General features: G+C 50.7%; 2 protein-coding genes across 3 annotated transcripts in view; one reads left to right on the plus strand and one right to left on the minus strand.

Moving 5' to 3' along the window:
• MCAM (melanoma cell adhesion molecule) lies at window positions 1-7,881 on the plus strand. Of its 2 annotated transcripts, XM_024131317.2 has the most exons (16): window positions 1-85; window positions 1,898-2,022; window positions 2,120-2,327; window positions 2,413-2,483; window positions 2,579-2,666; window positions 3,736-3,915; window positions 3,992-4,113; window positions 4,198-4,360; window positions 4,455-4,573; window positions 4,660-4,801; window positions 4,968-5,089; window positions 5,198-5,339; window positions 5,442-5,513; window positions 5,700-5,847; window positions 6,171-6,288; window positions 6,769-7,881. In XM_024131317.2, exons 1-16 carry the CDS (start codon window positions 19-21, stop codon window positions 6,796-6,798), a joined length of 1,917 nt encoding a protein of 638 aa, XP_023987085.1. In that variant the 5' UTR covers window positions 1-18; the 3' UTR covers window positions 6,799-7,881. The 2 variants fall into 2 exon arrangements, with proteins under 2 accessions (XP_023987085.1, XP_028357457.1); XM_028501656.2 differs by lacking the exon at window positions 6,171-6,288 and having other exon boundaries at window positions 4-85.
• A 474-nt stretch (window positions 7,882-8,355) lies between these two features.
• The window catches only part of CBL (Cbl proto-oncogene), a 96,254-nt gene continuing 84,687 nt past the window's right edge, over window positions 8,356-19,922 (minus strand). The window contains exons 13-16 of the mRNA XM_007124216.4: window positions 19,036-19,176; window positions 18,557-18,657; window positions 17,656-17,838; window positions 8,356-16,670 (exon numbers count right to left, since the gene is read on the minus strand). Of these exons, the coding sequence (XP_007124278.1) occupies window positions 16,402-16,670; window positions 17,656-17,838; window positions 18,557-18,657; window positions 19,036-19,176 (694 nt within the window). The 3' untranslated portion in view covers window positions 8,356-16,401. The remainder of the gene's footprint in view (window positions 16,671-17,655; window positions 17,839-18,556; window positions 18,658-19,035; window positions 19,177-19,922) is intronic.

Genomic DNA, 19,922 nt, shown 5'->3' on the forward strand with positions numbered 1-19,922 from the left:
GCCCTCCGGCCGGGAAGCATGGAACGGTCCGGGCTCATCTGCGCCTTCCTGATCGCCGCCTGCTGCTGCTGTCGCCGCGCCGCGGGTGAGTGAGCTCGCTGGGGTGGGCCTGCGCCCCCAACGGCGCGGCCCGGCAGTCTTCGGCGGAGCGTGCCCGGGAGGAGAGCTGGCATCGTGGCGGGGGCCGGGGCTTTGCGCTGAGTCGTGCGCTCCTCTTCTCCGGGTCCCAGGCACCCGGCGCGTTGCGCGCGTGCAACTCTTCTTTGGAGCCAGTTTGCAGCCTCTATTCCAGACCATCTCGGGAGCAGAACTGGGGAGGCGGGGAGGGGGCTGCTGCCTGGAGCGGGAAGCGGTGGAGCCAAGTCCCTGGGGCCGCTGGTGAGAGCTTTTCCTCAGGTGCTTTCTCTGGGGGGCCCGTGATTGGAGCCTTGGCGGGAGGCGCCTCTACAGCGCATCCCCAAATCCTGAATCCCGCGCCCGCCTGTTGCTGGGAAAGGCAGCTTTCTTAGCTGGAGGGGTGCGCCGACCCCTCCCTCTCCCGCCTGGGCTTCGAGCCAGGCTGGAGGTGAGCGAGATGGGGAGGAACGGCGGCTCCCACCCCGGCAGGGCGTTGGCAAAGCCTGGAGGGCGGTGTGGGTCGCCTCGCACCTACCTGGGTGACGGGATCACAGGTGGCAGGGACGAGGGATCGAGGATTACCAGAGTGGAAGTGCCCCAGACTTGTTACACCTCCCGGAATGGGACCACGTTCAGGTGGGAAATGCGCCCCTGCACCTCGGAGTTTTTCTCTGGAACTGCCTAGGAGCCGGGCGCTCCCGGCTTCACGCTGCCCTTGTATGGCCCGCAACGGTGTCGCTTGTTTCTCTTGGCTCCCTTTCCCGGGCTCCAGCCGCTGCCTGGCTGGGGAAGGAGAGGTCTAGGCAATACCCAACTTGATGGCCTCGTGCCCATGCCGACGGTGTCCCTGGGGTACCCCTTAGCTGCTGCCTTCCAATCCCTTCTGGGGAAAGGGCTAAATCGGGCTCCACCCGCTGCAGAAGGTCCAGCCCCACCCGGCCCTGCTCTTCTAGCTCTGGGGAAACGGAGTCAGGGGTGTGAAGCTTTTGCTCTGGGTTGAAGACCACTCCATCTGCCCTTGTTATCTGGGAGCCAGCCCAGGCCAACCACCCAGGCACCCGAGTCCAGCCAGATGGTATGGAGTGACATCACCTCCTCGCAGGGCGGGCAGCACACTAGCACCACTGATGTCACTCCTGCCCACTGCCGGGCCCTTGCCCTGACCCCTGCCCTGACCCCGGGGAGAGATTCTGGCCCCCTCCATGACTCTGACCCCTCCATACTCACAAGACTCCCAGGATGGGGTCCCCTGAGAGTGTTGGATGTTCACGGCGGTGCTGCTTAAGGAGTATGAAATAAGGGCCTCCTGGCCAGGGTTGCCCTTTGGGTTTTATGGGGGATTTGGGGAGGGGGTGTGGGGGGGCAAAGGGTAGAGGTGTCTTCCTCTGGGTGTGGGGACAAAAAGGGCCAGTGTGCCCCGGCCTGGCACATGCCTTGCATTCCCACACTCTGAGCTCACCCGGGGAGGAGGGAGCCTGGAAGGAAGGGGCCTTCCTCTTGGCCCAGAGCCTGGGTTGCCCCTCTGCCAGCCTCATCTGGGAGGTTTCTGGTGCTCAGGGTCTCTGCTCCAATGACCAGAAATGTCCATCCCCAGCTCCCTTGAACCGGGAGAGGGCTGGCCCAGGGTTGGGGGGTAAAGAGTGGTTGAGGGGTAGGAGAGGACAGTGCCCTTCAGACCCTCGAAGTGGCAGGAAGAGCAGCTGCGGCGAGCGGGTGTGAGTGCAGGGCACGGAGAGCAGCTGGACCCGACACAGCTCCTCCCCCACCCCCTCCCCGCCAGGTGTGCCTGGAGAGGCTGAGCAGCCCGAGCCGGAGCAGGTGGAGGTGGAAGTGGGCGGCACTGCCCTTCTGAGATGTGGCCCCTCCCACTCCCAGGGCAACTTCAGCCACGCGGACTGGTTTTCTGTGAGTGCTTGGGCCTCAGAGAGGGCAGCAGGGGCGGGAGGCTCTGCCCTTCATGTAGCCCCAGGACGCTCACCCCCTCCCTGCCACCTCCCCTTAGGTCCACAAGGAGAAGCCAACACTCATCTTCCGCGTGCGTCAGGGCCAGGGCCAGAGCGAACCTGGGGAGTACCAGAGTCGGCTCAGCCTCCAGGACAAAGGGACTACTCTGGTCCTAACAGGCATCACCCCCCACGATGAGCGCATCTTCCTGTGCCAGGGCAAGCGCCCCCGGTCCCAGGAGCACCGGATCCAGCTCCGTGTCTACAGTGAGTGCCCTGTCCGTGCCTTGTGGGCAGCGTGGGGCGTCGGAAGTGGTGGTCCCATGCCCCTCCCCATTTCTCTCCCTTGTAGAAGCTCCGGAGGAGCCACTCATCCAGGTCAATGCCTTGGGCATTTCTGTGAACAGTGAGGAGCCTGGGGAGGTGAGATCTGCCGGGGTGGTCGGCGGGTAGGCAGGAGCTAAGGTGCGCTTGGCGGGGTCGCAGAGGCAGGGAGACTCACACCCTGTCCTCCTTAGGTTGCCACCTGTGTGGGGAGGAATGGGTACCCCCTTCCTCAAGTCACCTGGTACAAGAACAGCCAGTCCCTGAAGGAGGAGAAGAACCGTAAGTCATCCTCTCTGCCCTTAAAAGCCATGCTTGTGGCACAATATGGGGACCACCTTGCATTTTATTTTACTTTTTTTTTGGCCACACCACGCAGCACGCGGGATCTTAGCTCCCCGACCAGGGATCGAACCCGTGCCCCCTGCATTGGGAGCACAGAGTCTTAACCACTGGACCACCAGGGAAGTCCCTATTTTACTTTTTTTTAAAGTACACAAGTGATCCTTGAAAATATTCTCATAAGAATTCAAACTATGGAAAATCTAGAAGGAAAATTTCCCTCCTACCCCAGACCCACTCCCAGAAATAGCTCTGCTATCAGTGTGTATGTATTCACACTGATGCAAGCCTTGATTTCAAGCCTACTTCTAGGTACTTACTCACACATGTAAATATATCTAGGACTATATAGGCTTTTGTTTTTTATTATCTAAATCAGTGGTCCTCAGCTAGGGGTGATTTTGCTCCCCTCCGGAACACTTGGCAGTGTCTGGAATTATTTTGGGTTGTCGCAAATGGATAGGTGCTACTGGCCTCTAGGGGGTAGAGGCCAGGGATGCTGTAAACATCCTCCAGGGCACAGGGCGTATCCAGACCCAAACGTCAGTGGCGCTGAGGTCGAGAAACCCTGATCTGAATGGCACTGTGCGCTACACATTGTTACACAACCTTGTTTTCCTTTTGACAACAAGTCTTGGAAATCTTTCCAGGTCACTCTATTTAGATCTACCTGATCGTTTACCTACTGCCGGCATTTCACACGGTGTATATAATATAGTCTAGCTAACCATTCGTTCCCATTAGTGGATGTGCAGAGTGTTTTCTCATTTCCTTTTTTTTTTAAATCCCTGCAGCAGTATTTGCACACATCCTTGTATGTGTGCCTGCCTATGTGTGTTTGTCTGGGGTAAGTTTCGAGCAGGAAACTGCTGGGTTGAAGGGCCGCAGCTGGCATTGGTACCTGGCCCTCCACAGGGGGTCCCCTGCCATTCCCCGGACCCAGGAGATCATAGGGCGGGGTTGGAGGCGGAGCTGAGGCCGAGACCTTCTCCCCTTCCTCCCTGCCCAGGGGTCCACATCCAGTCGTCCCAGATCGTGGAGTCGAGCGGTCTGTACACCTTGAGGAGCGTTCTGAAGGCACAGCTGACCAAGGAGGACAAAGATGCCCAGTTTTACTGCGAGCTCAGCTATCGGCTGCCCAGTGGGAACCACATGAAGGAATCTAGGGAGGTCACTGTCCCTGTTTTCTGTGAGTACCGACCCATCGCAGTGGGGCTGGGTCCTGCTAGCTCTTGGGCTGAGAGCTGCCCCCTTTGCCTGTGCAGACCCGGCAGAGAGAGTGTGGCTGGAAGTGGAGCCTGAGGGGATGCTGAAGGAGGGGGACCGCGTGGAAATCAGGTGTTTGGCTGATGGCAACCCCCCGCCCCACTTCAGCATCAGCAAGCAGGTGCGGGGGCCTCTGTTCTGGGTGCAGGTGGGCATGCAGGAGTGGCTGGAGGTGCACTCTGATCACGCCTCTGTCCTCCCCCAGAACCTCAGCACCAGGGAGATGGAGGAAGAGAGGACCGATGACAACGGGGTCCTGGTCTTGGAGCCAGCCCAGAAGGAGCATAGCGGCCTCTACGAATGTCAGGGCCTGGACTTGGAAACCACGGCATCGCTGCTGAGCGACCAACAGGAGCTGGTGGTGAACTGTGAGGGGCTGGGGCCCAGGACAGGGGGACCAGGCTGGGGCGAGAAGGAATTTGCCCCGCCCTGTCCTGCCTGACACGATTGCTGCATCCCCAGATGTGTCTGAAGTCCGGGTGAGCCCCGCAGCCCCCGAGACCCAGGAGGGCAGCAGCCTCACCCTGACCTGTGAGGCAGAGAGTAACCAGGACCTTGAGTTCCAGTGGCTGAGAGAAAAGGTACCCAGGTGGGCTCAGGTCTCCGGGGCAAGGGGCTGTGGGGTGGGTGGGCCTAGGAGTGACCTCTGACCCATCTCTCACCCCAGACAGGCAAGGTGTTGGCAAAGGGGCCTGTGCTCCCATTACGCAACCTGAAACGGGAGGCAGGGGGAGGCTACCGCTGCGTGGCATCTGTGCCCAGCGTTCCCGGCCTGAACCGCACCCAGCTCGTCAACGTGGCCATTTTTGGTGAGGCCCTAGGCAGAGGTCAGGCGGCCCCTTGAAGCCACCTTGAGTTGGGTGGTTTCAAGCTCTTTGGGGACCGAAAGCCACCCGCTGCCCTGGGGGGCTCTGGTGGGGAGGGGGTGGCAGGCTGGCGGAGTTTGCTGTCTCACCCTTGCCCGCCCTCCCACAGGGTCCCCGTGGATGGCACTAAGGGAGAGGAAGATGTGGGTGAAGGAGAACTCAGTGCTGAATCTGTCCTGTGAAGCATCAGGGCATCCTCGGCCCAGCATCGTCTGGAGCGTCGACGGCGCGGTGAGCAGGCACATGGCAGCCTCCCAGGCTCTCATCCATCCCTGCGCGGGCTCTGCTGCCACGACCCGGCATCCTCCCCACCCCTGAACTGCGTCTCCTTCCTTGTAGGCCAGCGAACAGGACCAAGATCCACAGAGTGTCCTGAGCGTCCTGAGTGTCCTTGTGACCCCAGAGCTGTTGGAGACAGGTGCTGAGTGCGTGGCCTCCAACTCCCTGGGCAGAAACACCACCGTCATTATCCTGGAGCTGGGTAAGGGCTTGGTCCTGCAGAGTGGGGCGGGGGCAAGCCCAAGCAGGGCACACTCCTGTCCCACGCCCCACCCCCCCATCCGTTTAACCTCTTTCCCCCCAGACTCCAACAGAACCACTAGCCTCAGCACCTCCACCGTCAGTCCCTACGCCAGAGCCAACAGCACGTCCACAGGTGAGCCGGGCTGGATCGGGAGCAGGGCTGTGCCAGGGCATCCCCACTCTGCCCTGACCGGGAGCCCAGGGGAGCTCTGTCGAGAAAAGCGATCAGCGGCCCATCTTCCATCGGCCCTGGGCTGGGCCGCGATGGTAACATGGCAGCCTGGGGCAGGGAGTGACTCGGGGTGTCTCTTTGGGACAGAGAAAAAGCTGACAGAGCCCGAAAGCAAGGGTGTGGTCATCGTGGCCGTGACCGTGTGTGTCCTGGTCCTGGCTGTGCTGGGCGCTGTCCTCTATTTCTTCTACAAGAAGGGCAAGCTGCCGTGCGGACGGTCAGGCAAACAAGAGATGTGAGCACGGCACCTGGCACCCCGCGCCCCGCCCCATCTCACGCTGCCAGCTTGTTGCCTCCTCAGGGATGTTCCCCTGCTGGCCCCTGTGCCCACTCAGCCGTTAGGAGCAGGAGGGGGACCCTGGGTCTGAGCGCTCCCCGCTTCACCGCCACTGCCCAGCTTCCATCCACCACACCTCCTCCCTCTCACCCCTGTCGCCCTTCCCTGAGCCGGCCCAGAGCACCTAAGAGCCCTTCAGTACCCAGTCCCACGTCCCCCCCAACAGCCCCCCTTCCCTTGCCCCCGAGTTGCCAACCTCTTGCCTCCCTCCCTCCTCCCAGCACGCTGCCCCCGTCTCGTAAGGGCGAATTTGTAGTTGAAGTTAAGTCAGATAAGCTCCCAGAAGAGATGGGCCTCCTTCAGGGCAGCAACGGTGACAAGAGGGCTCCAGGAGACCAGGTAGGAGGCAGTTCCTGTGGCCAGAGCCTGACACATCTTCAGGCGCTGGGAGCGGCAGGGGCTGACGGTTGCTGAACACTAACTTTATCCTTCATCCTTCCCTGTTGGAGATGGGGAGCCGGCCCCATCTTGCCTTCCTAACACCACGCACAGACGGTAGGGCCAGGCAGGTGGCTGAGGGACCCCGAGAGAGGGTAGCTGCCAGGACTGAGAACAAGACCCCGTCCCATCACCATTTCCTGAATAGCGCTGGCGGCTCACGTCACTAGGTGTGAAGTGTGGCCCAGTGCGATTCGGGGGCCTCATCTCTTATTCCCTGCCTTGCCATCTCCACCCCCTCCCCGGCTTCTTCCCTCCAGGCGGCTGCACCTAGTTCATCAGCTGTGGCTTTGGTCCCTCCTCTCTCTTAGCGCTCACACCCTAAACCCTGGTCAGTGTCTCCGAACACCCCCCTCACTTCTGCTCTTCACCCATCTTTAGGGAGAGAAATACATCGATCTGAGGCACTAGCCCACCGAATCACACGTCGCTCCCTCCCCTGCCTGGAACATTTCCTGTTCCCTGCTCACCTTCCTCCCCAGCACTCAGGATGGTCACCAAAGCCTCTAAAAGTGGACTACAGAGAAGATCCCCCTCCAGCTCTCCTGCAGACCCCATTTCAGAGGGCACATGGGGCTAGGACCAGAGCTGTCCTGAGAAGGACCTCACGTGGCCCTGGAGGCCCCCTCTTCAGGGACCTGTCCACCACCGTCTCAATTTGTTGAGTGATGCTCATGGCGAGGAGGGGGCCTCGGTATCCCAGAAGCGCATAGGAGAGTTTCTTGCAGAACTCGTTTTCTCTTTACACATATTATGGATGTAAATACCTGTCTTCTACCAGCAGCCGAATTAGGTAGCCTATTTATCTTGAGCTGATTTCCTGCTCCACTGCTCCAGGGCTGGCTTCATAATTCAGCTGTATCACTGAAGTAAGAATGCAGTGAGCCCAGGCCTCTCTCTGCTGGTGAAGTACGTTGCTCACACCAGTTCTGGAGAGACCCCAGCAGCATCTAGAAGCAGTGGCCTCCCTGCCTGCCTGCCTCTGGAGTCCCCTTTGCGACACTCTTTTCTTTCTCTGGGCAGAAGTCAGGACCTGGTGTCGTTCCTTAAAAAGTATCCTGGGTGTATCTCATTGTCCCTGCAGTAAGGAAGCTGGGTGCCGCTTTCCAGAGTTAAGGCGATTGGGCCCGAGCCCCCACATTCATTTGGCTCCCCTACCCTCTCAAGGAATCACGTAAGACTGAATGCTGGGGGTAGGGGTTGGAGATGAGGTCCAGACTGTCCTTTACGAGGGGTTAAGGCTGTAAAGTTATATTAGCACCAGACTTCTACAGCCTGAGCTAATGGGCCTAGACCTTAGAAGAAAGGCCCTAATGGGAGAATGGTACTTGGAGATGAGAAACGGGCCTGGCTAGAGCTTTGGGGTATGTATGTCTCTGTGTGTGTCTGTGCGCACGTGTGTGTGTATATATATGGTTTTGTTAGGTTGTAAATTTGCAAATTGTTTCCTTTTTATATATGTGTATATATATATGAAAAATAAAGCTTAATTGTCCCAGAAATCTTACACTGTTTTTTATTCGTCATGGGTACCACAGCAGCCTGGGGCCTCCAGAATTGGAACTGCACCAAAAGGAACACAAAACCCTTTGCAGCTGGGAGCAGGGACCAGGCGTTACCTCTGCTTCTGAGCAGAGGGCTCAGGCTCTAACACGGGATAATCAACTACTCAGCAGCAAAGCTGCCCTGCTCTATCTAGGCAGCCTGCAGAGCCTGGTGAGCTGTTGGCAAGGAGCTATTGCCCCTCTCCTGTCACTGAGACTGCCCTCAGGGTAGCAAAACAGACTTCTGCTGATGAATTGGTACGACTAGGCATCTGGCCCTATAGCTCCCCAATATATCACTCCCTAACCCACAAATGACCAAGAACTCGGGTCTGCTACCACAAAAGAAACTTTATTTAAAAATATTTTTTTACAGACATGGGTGCCTGAAAAAGCTCTTTAGTTAACTGTGTATGGAAATGAAAAAAATTAATAAATAACATTAGTATAACAGAACCTCTAAACATTAATACACTGGCAAAACAAAACGGACTTAAAATGAAAATGAATCTTAAAGCTCTGCTATTCTCTGTAAGAATATTTACCTTCTGTTTTATTCTTTACAGGTGAGAATGATTAAATACTGCTAATATAATTTTTTTATATTAATGACACATTTTTAAAATAGTCCACAAAAATCTCATCTAAGTTTTCATCTTGTTTTATTTTTAACACTGATATACAAATGGGACTCTTCATTCTGGAGAAAAGTATCACGTTCTCTCCAGCCCCACCCAGGCCAAGAATGTCAAAATCCTGAACAAGGAGGACTTTGAAAAGAATTGTTTCTATCTCCCAATTCTTTATTAGTTAAAGGCAGGGAAGAAGTGAGAAAAGGAAAAGAGATAAGTAAAATGTCATCATACAGAAAATTTTTTTTTTTTTTTGGTCGAAACCTACAGTGGCCACAATACTGAGGACAGGCTTCTGTTCCCGTACGTGGTCCTTGCTGCCCTTCCCAGGGGAAAACTCGCCCCTGCAGAGGGCACTAGTTGCTTAATGCTCTATGTCTGAAGTTTTCAAATGAAAGGAAAGCCAAGTCTAAGGGAGAGGCAGGAGGTCTAGGCCAGTTCAGGACCCAGCAGAAAGACAAGACAAAACGAACAACCAAACAACCTCCCCTTTTCGGGAGGGTCCACCCTACACTGTTCCATGAAGTTGGGTCATTTATAGGATCAGGAGGCTGGGTCACTTGAAATGGTCCAGAGTATGCCTGGAAATCATGGAACGTTCTGTCTCTTCCTGCTGAACACAGAACATTCAACCTGATAACTCAGATTCTGACTGGAACCAACCAAATGATCCTGGGATACAATGCTCATTTCTTCCAACTAAGCACCGTGGCAGGGAGAAGGGACCGCGGACACGCTGCACCTGGGGGCCACCTCCCCAGCTGCACGGAGCACTTCCTCTCCCCTAGACCGGAGGGACTAATGACACTCAAGGTAGAGGAGCTAAGACTCTGGTATTTCCATATTAAGTCCTAAAATGCAGCCTGGGATACAGTGCTGCCTTAGAAAGGCACAAAATGTTTGGCTTTTTTTTTTTTTTTTTTTTCAGTGTGCTAAAAATTGTTTTGTTTTGAATAAAGGAAAAAAAAGATATATAAGGTTAAAAATCCCAAGTCACCACAGCCAGAAAGCAGATGTAGGAGGTACCTCATAGCTGCCACACCCCTACCACACGTTTCAGCAGGAGGTCAAGGCCAAGACACTAAAACGGTGCTGAGGAGGGCAGGTCAGGAGAGGAGGTATCCATTCTCATGGGCATGGCTCCCTCACCCAGACAGCAGAAGGAAGAAGCCAAGGAAGAGAAAACACATGGTCTACAGACCTGTAAGCAGTTCTCTGCCTCTTCAGTTTCCAGACAGCCATAAGCATGGCCACCCTCACCCAGGACAGGGTCAGAGGTAGACAGGGCGGAGGGAACTGACACAAAGGGCACATCAGCACCCATGTCAGAGTGCCGGGCGTGGGCACACTGCACACCCCACTTCAGGGCTTCAGCATGGAGGCGGCGCCAGGCCTGAGGAGGCTCAGACTGCATGTACGGAGCAGTACTCCTCTGGCCTCCCAAACTGGCCCAGGGGTAGAAGGAGAACTGCGGGAGGGCGCCTCGCACATTCATTTTGGGGACTGAATAAGAATATGGGGCCGGGCAATCAGAACTCTGATTTGTTCCGCTGCCAAATCAGTAGGAGACCTGAGGTTCGCTTTCAGCCTCTTGTCTCTACAAACACAGGGAGTGGTCAGCCACATTCTTCTCAAGCACCGAACAAGGGAAGGGGCAGCGAGATCTCCAAACAGTTGTTAGTCTGTTAGTCAACAGCTGGCCCTCTGGCACCATGCTCTCCAGCCAACTGCGAGTGAGCCTCCAGGCAGGCCTCGCTCTCCCCACCCCGATTTCCCCCACTTACTCCTGGGCAACTTTCTGGAACCAAGAAAAACTGGCGCTCGCCTTTGGAACCAACCCATATTTCCCAGAACTCTGTGAAGGCGAGGGGCACTGCTATCCCCCTGCCCCTTAATCCTGGCGCCTAGAAGGGAATTTCAAACACACAGGCCCCAGCCTGCATCACGGGCCTCAGTGTGTATCTTTGGATTATTAGGTTACTTCTGTGTACATCAAATGACTCCAGTAGTTAAAAAAAGTTATAAGTTATTATGAATTGCCTTAATAACACAGGACAGGCTCCCGGATGAGATAAATAAGATCAAAAGATTCAGGCAAGCAGAAGCACAGTTTTAAAAAACCAAAAAATAAAGGCTTTACTATCGGACGACAAAGGAGGCAACTGGACAGGGAGGACAAATGCATCCTGTCTAAAGAGCTCTCAGTAAAAAGTCTCTCTAAATGGGAATCTATACCTAATTTACATCCTGGCAACTGTCCCAACTTTATAAATTCTTACTGGCAAAGTAGTTTCTGAGGTACCTCAGAAGGCCTGCCTAAGAATATTACTGCAGAGCTCCCCTCATAGAGGAAAGACCAGATAAAAGGGTGGGGAGGAGGGCTTGGAGGGAGGTAGGCCACAGGCCCATAGAATGAGTATGTTCTCAGCACTAAAACCTGAAGAGAGCCCAGAAGTCCATGGGTAGGGGCTACAGTGGATTTGTGATCTGCTCTCTAAATGAAATCAAAGAAGGCTAGAAACCTGAGACTGAATGAAGGCTAAGAAATGTCACCTAAGAAAAGACTAGCTCCGGAACAGGAGAAACTGGTCCTAAGGAGGGAGGTAAGAAATCTTGGATGCCAAGACTCATAAAGGGAAGAAAAACAGGAAATAAAGAAACAAAGAAGACAGTAACCTAAATTAACTTTAACCTAAGCATTTCCTCCAAGTCCCAGACATAGTCCCATGCCTGCCTTTCCACTCTCAAAAAAGCAGTATGGTTAAGTTTTACTACTAGAGTAAAGTATGTTAGGGTATCTATCCCCTCCTCCCTGAGAACCTCCCCCTGCCCCTACTTCCCATCTGAAGCAGCATGCCGCTGCTGCCCTGTGTGGCAAGGTCGGGGGTCGATACCTGATCAACGTGCTGGGCTGATCATAGACTTTCTTGAGAATATGAACCAAGAGGCGCTGGGAATCTGCTAAAACGGTGATCCCATTTAATGGGGAGCTGGGGGTCGTGAGGACTGGGGTGCCTATCTTGGGGCCATGCATACCGACAAACAGACCAACGAGCAGAAGAAAGGACTAGCTGCAAAGTTTCTCAGCTCCACGCAGAATCAACTGTACTGCTTATCCTGGGTTCTGGGAAATACCCTGCATCCTTATGATTCCCTCCTTTCTTCCGCTTGCATACTTCTGTTTCTTGCATCCAAAGGACTGCTCAGCAGGACGGTCAAAGATACAGCCCTGACCTTCTTCCACTATGCATCCATTCCATGCATTAAATGGCTACACGCATTTCTAAAGAGAGACTGCTAATGTAGACTGAGATCAAAGTAGTAATAGTAATGCTTTATGCCAACTGAGAATACTTCAGATAGAATTTCTAGGGCCTGAAAGTCTAGGAGGATAATAACGTGTTGGCTTTCATACTAAGTTCTATAGTCTCTAAGCTCTGTACCCCTAGAGATACAGGCTGACATTTCTGAGAACTGACTGAGTTCAACCTATGTTACTGCCTGGCTCTTGGGAGACCAAACAACTGGTTGAAGATCAGGGCCCAGAAACAGGTGCCCATCCCTCTCGCACTCCTTCAGCCCTTCTAAGACACAGGATTAGCTGAAAGGTTGTTGAAGGATTGGAAAACAAGTTCCACATAGAATGGGAGATGGTGAGAGGTCCCAGAAGGGTGATAAGAAAACTTCCTTATAAAGGGGATCAGAGGTACAGGCAGCTCAGTAAAAAGATCAAGGAAGGCACTAGAGTGGAAAGGGGTCTGTAGGCAGATGCTTTACTTAAACATTTAACTGCCCTATTGTGCAACTCTGAGCCAACATACCAACCCACCACCAAACAGATTCTACTTAAACACATAAAAATGGTGGGTATCCATGAGACTTACAGGGAGGAATCTCCCAGACATTGTCAAAGCTATAGGAAGACAATAGGGGTTAATGGGAGTGTTTTGAACTGATTTTTAACCAGGAGAGCTCTATAAGGAAATGTCTACATAAAAGAGCTGTGAATATAACCTGCACAATCTTATTGGGAACGGCTATTTTAGGGCCAAACGCACATGCTAGACAGCCCAAGTACAACCGCTCAACATCAGTAAACCACCATGTGGTGGCAGGGGAGAACACAGAGCTGACACTTCAGGCTCACGGTAATCACTCATAAACACTTGCTGAATGAACAAACACAATGTTAGGGCCAAGCCAATGGTCAGAACACCGTTATTCCATGGGCAGTGGTCACTGCAGAATCAGAAAGGCCAACAGCAAGAAGGGGGACTTACAGTTTGGGAAGAGGGCCTATATCCCTCCGCCTTTCATGATGTGAGGTAGGAGAATATTCTGCACTAACACCATGGCTGATCACACACAAAAAGGTCTATATCTTGTTAAAAAGAACATATAGCTGGTCCCTATTTTGCAAGCAAATATACAAAAATTCATGTGTAAGATTGCTGATTGGACCATAAAATATATTTTACCTTTCTATAGAGGAAATAAATATTTTAAGTGTGAGGAACAGCAACCTCCCAATTTTTTTTTAAAAATCCACAAAACAGCTAACTGATACTAATAGTACCATCCCACACCCTGGGTCCTGGTGTTGAGAGTCTGTATAGGAAGCAAAAGAACAGAAGAATGGCAGAATATGTAGAGTGGCACTGGGGGACAGAGAGGGCTAGTGGAAGAGAATGGCCGTCCACAGGTATATATCACTATTTATATAAATATTAACACATAAATGTTGAGACGATAAACTGCCTAATCTATTATTTACCTAAAGGGAGGTATATCATTGAGCCCACAGGGTTTTTCCACTTTGATAACTCCTGACTTTAATGGAAGGAGTACAGCACGTGCAGCTGATTAAGTACTGCAAAGCAGGCACCCAGCAACAAGGCAGGCTATGTAAAGCAACCCAGGGAGACAGAGGGAAGCAGGAGACCAGGTTGAACAGAACAGCCTAGTGCACTTGAGAAAAAGGAAAACATCAAAGTGGTTTTTACCTTACTTACCTGACAGGTAACAGAGGAGGAACCATTTGTAATTAAGAGCGGGAAAGGGGATGTGTTTGCCGAAAATGGCGAAATTCAAAGCCCGCTTGTGAAAGGGCAATTTTAGTTAAAATCAGAGCAGAGCCAAAGAATTAAAAATTGCCATACAAATGGAGGACAAAGAATGGGTTACTGGTGCCTTAGTCAAAGGAAAATTTAAGATATTAAAGTTTTGGAAATATCCTCAAAACAAAAGCCATGCAAAAACTTTCCTGAGCCTCACCTGGCAATCTCAGGCATGGACCCAGGCATGACCTCAGAGCATCCAAAGAGAAAACCCCTCACAGAATGGTCTAAGACCCTGAACACCTGCAGATAGATGGCCGACAAGCTAAGAACCAAGCCATGCAATGGTGCACACCTAGTTCAACCTAGATCCCCACGTTCAACACAGGGATCTGGCACCTAGTTTGGGGGCTGACCTGACGAGCCTCAAGGGTATTCAGTTATGAAAAGAAAGGATGAACCTGCCTTTAGCCTATGTAAGTAAGGACATAATCTTCAAAGAAGATTTGGGATGCACTCTGAAAAGGCAAAAGATATGCAGAACCAGTGCTTTGTTCTCTTGATAGCTCTTCAGACCATGGGTAATATCTACAGACAAGGAAAAATTCCAGTGTGGAGAGGTATGCAAACTGCTGCCATTTTCTCTAGTTCTCTGTCTAGGCCTCCAACATCTACACAAAGTGCAAAACTGAATGCTACCACAAGTGAAACACTGTGCTGGCTTTGAGAAGGAGATGCTGGTTACTGTTTCCTACCCTCTGACGCTTTCCTCTGCCCTCTCCATCGCGATTCAGGCCCTCCTGCACCTGTTGGGGGCTGTACCATTTTCTGCCATGTAGAGGAGACACTGGGTAACCACAGCAAGTCAGCAAAAAGCCCTGAACTATCTCCTCTGGGAACATAAATGGCTCTGAGGCAAGAGGAGGAAATCAAAAGACCTAGGAGTAGCTGAAAGCCAAGAGAAGAGTTAGATAAAGTTTTAGGTCCAAAGACGACAAGATGGGAAAGAAAACAGGTGTAAGGAGAGTCATTTCTCTTTGGATCTCATGACAAAACCATGATTTAGAATGTGAGGAAGGTAGATTTATCAAAGAGCAGGCTTGCTTCTGACAAGGAGGAAGGTTACACCCTGCTAGGGAAGTCAGTAAGAGGCTCTGGCCAGAGAACTAACTGAACTCAAGTGGTGCCTTGGAAGTATCTGCAGGAACGTACCAACGGTGCCCCACACAAGACTCTGAGTCTTCTTTACAAACTGGCGATGGCACAAGCTGCAGGGCTTTTCACATGTTGTCTGCCTGCAGTAAAGTCATTTATTACACCCAGCGATGTCTAATTACTGTGGGGAATGCAGTCACTAAAGGGTACATAGGACCTAACGTGAAGAAGAAAGGGGAAGGAAAGGAAGAAGGAAATGCTACGTTCCCAAAGCCATAGGCACAAGAGAAAAGCAAGGGTGGCACCAAGGTAGGGTTGGTGCTAATTATCAGCAGAACGCTGTGCTACCTTGGGTGGTATTCCCCCCATTCCTTAAAGGGCAAAGAAAAAAAAAAATCATCTCTGAAAATACAACCTGGCTCATATTCAAAGGGAGACACCCATAGAAGCTGAAATTCACTGGGAAGAAAAACTGAAGAGATAAATCTTTATTGTCTGTTTTGTGCATTTTATGTACAACAAGGTAAAGAGCATGTGAATGGAGCTTCCTAAGAGCTTCATGGTATTTGGGCCAGAAAACCATGCTGGAAACAAATGTTTTCCCTTCCCATTAAGTAGAAAACCTCGTGACCTACATTAGAACACACACCTGGCACCAAGGCAACTGACTCCCACAGACTATTTTCTGGGGAGGGCGTGGAATGTATCTGAAGGCCTCTATCTCAAATCAGTCACTATGTAACTAGGATAATTAAAACACCTTTCTGAAAACAAACTCAATGTTCCTGTAGAAACAGTGCTTTGGAGTGACCAGTGTTCACTGCGAGTATCAAACAGGACCATAATGATAGAGCAACAGTACTTTTTTCCCACCTATCTACCGAACAAATCAATACCATCACACACAATAAAGAACATCCTATAAGCTGCTCGGCTTCAGTAAGGCTGGTCATAGCAAGCCCACTGCCAATGACAAGACACCAAGGAGGAGGAGGAGACTGAGGAAAGGACAGAGGGCGGGTGTTTTAAAAATACAAGACTTCAGCTATGCACATGATAATTCAAGCCTAAGGGGAGTGTTGGAGTTGTAATACACACTGGGGTTTGGGTATAAAACCACAGTTGATGGAAGTCTTTAAGATTCCTTCTTAAACCTCTTGTGCTAATTCCCTGCCTGGGATTAACACACACAGCAGGTAAATCGTATAATCACAGGACACACACAACCACAGACAGACAGACAGACAAGACGCACACGACCACATCCTTAACCTAAGAAAGTCTTAAGTCCTCAATTAGGATTTACAGCACAGTGCTTCTCCTACTGCTTTCTGGACCGTTCCCCAGGTAGGCTACCATTTAATAAAAATCCACACTCTCTCCAAGTGGGGAGGGACTGAAGGACACCTTCAAATGCACTCTCAAAACAAATAAAATAATAAAACATCCTAGCTGCTCCATTCTCATTCCACTGCTTTGAAATCTTGGAACCGCAGATGTGATATCCCACACAGGGCAAGACCTCACTGTGAAGTCTCCAAAGGAACCTCTCTGCCCTTTTAGGTGCTACTCGAGCAAGAGCTCCCAGCTCCTCGGTCCTCTAAGCTGCGGCACGGAGGGGGTGTGCTAGGTGGCTACGTGGGCAGGAGAAGAAATAGAAACAAATTCCCGGAGGATGTTTTTGGCCATTTCAATATTGTTGTGGGCAATGACCAGAGCTTTCTGAATGTCCTGGTACGAGTATCCCTGACTCAGGAGGCTCTCAATCTCACTGGAGAGCTGCGGTGAGGTGGCGGCGGTGCTTTGCTGACAGCTACCTGCTTTTCTTTCAGAGTTGATTCTCCGAGGGAACGGTTTGGGTGGCCTCTCAGGAACTTGGGAACCCTCAGTGAAGTCTGGAAGAAATAGGAAAGAGAATGTTTGCAGATCGGGATGGGGCGGGAATCCTCATCTAGTAACAATGTGCTAATACGAGATATTATGGACCTACTGTCCGTCAGGTACACGTGCGGTCACAAGGCGGGGTTTTACAGTTTCAAGGGCTTCTGTCTACAGCCTCCTCCCCTCGCAGCACAACAACCTTCAAAAGACACCACGTGCCTGTCCTACCAACAGGGACCGCGCTGCCCTCCACACAGAACACCTGCACCTGCACCACGCTTTACCCTGAGCACCAAGTTTTCACACACATCATTGCCTGAATTAGTTAAAAAACGCTTCTGAGGGGCCAGAGAAGACACTAAACTTCTCCCTGTACAAATAAGGAAACAGAAATAAGCCTAGGTTGCAGCGAAGAAGCATTAAACAAGGTTGGGTGGGTGGGGATCACCGCCTGTTTGGGCACCTGGATGCCATGTATCTTTTTCACCAGCTGCCCTGAAGGCTGTCTTCCATTTCTAAAGTGACAGCAACTCTGGCTGCTGCCCTCCCAGGCGGCCACAGGTGCAAGAAGAACAGTCCTTAACAGTCAAGGCTCGAATGCGGGCTGGCTCCAGGCCTACTCAGTGTGCTTTCCAGAGCTGGCACACCTCCTTTCCAATGGGACAGGGACAGGGCCCAGAAGTGTGGTCTGAACCATCAAGATGAAGTACTACTGTCATCATGCACACTCAAAAGAGCCAGAAATCCTATTAATACTTGCCCCCAGCACAGGAAGAGCCAGGGTTTAAGGAACAACCTCATTTCTAAGTCTGGCAAAATCCTCAAGAGTCTGAATACAGTTTAACTTCCTGATTTGGGACCCAGGACCAGCTTTCCTCCCACTTTAGTCCACTCCTTCCAGCTACTGACTTACAGTCACCAGGCAGTCATCTCTGTTTCAGTATAAATAAGAAGCCATAGGGCATTTCAGGACAAACCCAAGGTAGCCTGGAGACTCACTTGTTGTGGGATCACCTTCCAGAGACAGCCAGCCGAAGGAGGAGCTGGCGTTGGAGATGTCAGAGAGCGTGCGGCGGGCCAGCACCGCGGGCACGGGTGGCTTGGGGACATCGTACCCGTCGTCTTCATTTTCTGATTCCTCAGGGCCAGTGTTGGCATGGGCTGTAGCCAAATTCCCTTCACCTAGAGAACAGTTGGTGCAGTTATCTTCTTTTTCCAACGTACTTCACCTTCTAACATTTCAGTACGGGGGCATCCGTTCATTCAAACATATACAGAATCAAATGGTTACCGAATAACCACTAGGGGCCAAACACCGTGTGGCCCTGTGCGTAGAGATAAAAGAAACAGGGAAAATAAGATCTGCACCAATCCTGCAGCTCTACTTTTCTGAACATGTCAAAAGCTACCCTTGCCAAGGTTAACAGTCACTGATGTCCAAGACTCAAGCACCACTTTATAGCATTCATTCAACATTTTCATTTGCATTTCACCTTGGAAGATCAGCCAAAGGGCCCTGTTGTGTGTACTGCCTTCTTGAACTTTCAACTTGGTAAGCTAGTTAGTATGGGAATTGAGTATTCACCACCCCCACACACAAGAATTTCATCAGTGTTGAAAAGCAATGGGAATAAGAGGGAGCTAGCTGTCAGCACTGCCGATCCAGGCCATATAACACAAAGGCCTCCAGGCCCTGCAAGGATGAAAAGCACAAAAGGAACTAGCTGTGTAAATGGGAAATATAACAGAGGAGGTGTTTTTACTGCCATAGATCAAAGATATTTTGCAAAGAAAATTATTTACGAATATTCCTCTTAGGTCAAGTTCTCATTGGCCAAACATTACAGGCTCATTCCTCCGGCACATCAATGATTGTTAAAGTAGCAGAACGACTACTCACCAAAGGCGCTGCTCTCTGTGACAGACGGTGCCGCCTGGGACTGAATATTATACATTGCTTCGTATGTGCAGCTATCGATCTGCTGGTTACAATCACAGGCTCTGGACCAGAAGGAAAGTGGCATAATGGTCTTCAGAAACAGAACTCTGTTATCTGCAAACTTATTAAGATATACCTGTTCACAACTTCTCTAGACCCTGATTCTATGAAGAATCTCCATTCTCCTCTTGCCAGTATCACTAGTAAATATCAAAAGGTTGACTCTTGTTACTAGTAGTAGCTGTGTATGTTTTTGAAATTACTGTGATGTTGAAGAAACATTAAGTGGAATTGCTTACAGCTGCAAGAAGCTTAAAACATTAGAGGTTACAAACATCTTTCTGCTTCATTTCTGGCTGGGCAATGCTATGTGCAGGCAGCAAGCCAAGCAGGTGAGTTGGTGTCAACTGAATTCCCAAATAGGATTGTTGTGAACCTACCGTGAACTCTGGGTTGTCTCCAGAGGCCACTTCACTTCTGGCTTTTGAAGTCCCACAGGCCTAGAGGACGGAGTCATATACTCTGTGTCCTCCTCACTTTCACACTGCTCCCCAGGTGGCGGCTTTGGCACAGGAAGAGGTCTGGAAGATGAAGAATAAAAAACAGAAAAAGAAAACAAAAAGAATGAACTGCTTTGCAATTATTTGAAATAATTTGAAAATCATTACAGAAGAAATATACAACATCCTACGATGTTCAAGATACTCCTAGTGAAAAACAGCATGTACAGCATGATTCCATACACACAAGACTGGCAATGAGCATATTACATGTTGCTGATCACTGTCTGACTCTAGGTGGTAAGATTATGGATAACTTATTTCTTTAGCATCACTTATCTGTGTTTTCTAAATATTCTTATAATTAACACATATTATTTTCATAAAGAGAAAAGGATCATTAAAAGGGTAATCCAAAAATTTTAATTTTGTTGATGATGTTAATAAAAATATACAATTACACCTCTTACTCATTAAGCATTTTGGCAATACATACTTTAAAATATTCACATTCTTTTGTCACAGTAATTCTACCTTGGCTGCATCTCTGGCTATGTAAAAAGATGTTCACTGAAGCAAAGTTATTACAGTAAAAGCTTTTAAACAAAATAAATATACAACAACAGGGAATGATTAAATATATGATGTTACAGCCACATTACATAATAATATGCAATAATTAAAAGTGAGGATTTGGGGGACTTCCCTGGTGGCACAGTGGATGAGACTCTGCACTCCCAACGCAGGGGGCCCACGTTCGATCCCTGGTCAGAGAATTAGATCCCACATGTATGCCACAACTAAGGAGTCCATGTGCCACCACTAAG

The sequence above is a fragment of the Physeter macrocephalus genome, chromosome 16 (assembly GCF_002837175.3).
Source record: "Physeter macrocephalus isolate SW-GA chromosome 16, ASM283717v5, whole genome shotgun sequence".
NCBI classification, from domain to species: Eukaryota; Metazoa; Chordata; class Mammalia; order Artiodactyla; family Physeteridae; genus Physeter; species Physeter macrocephalus.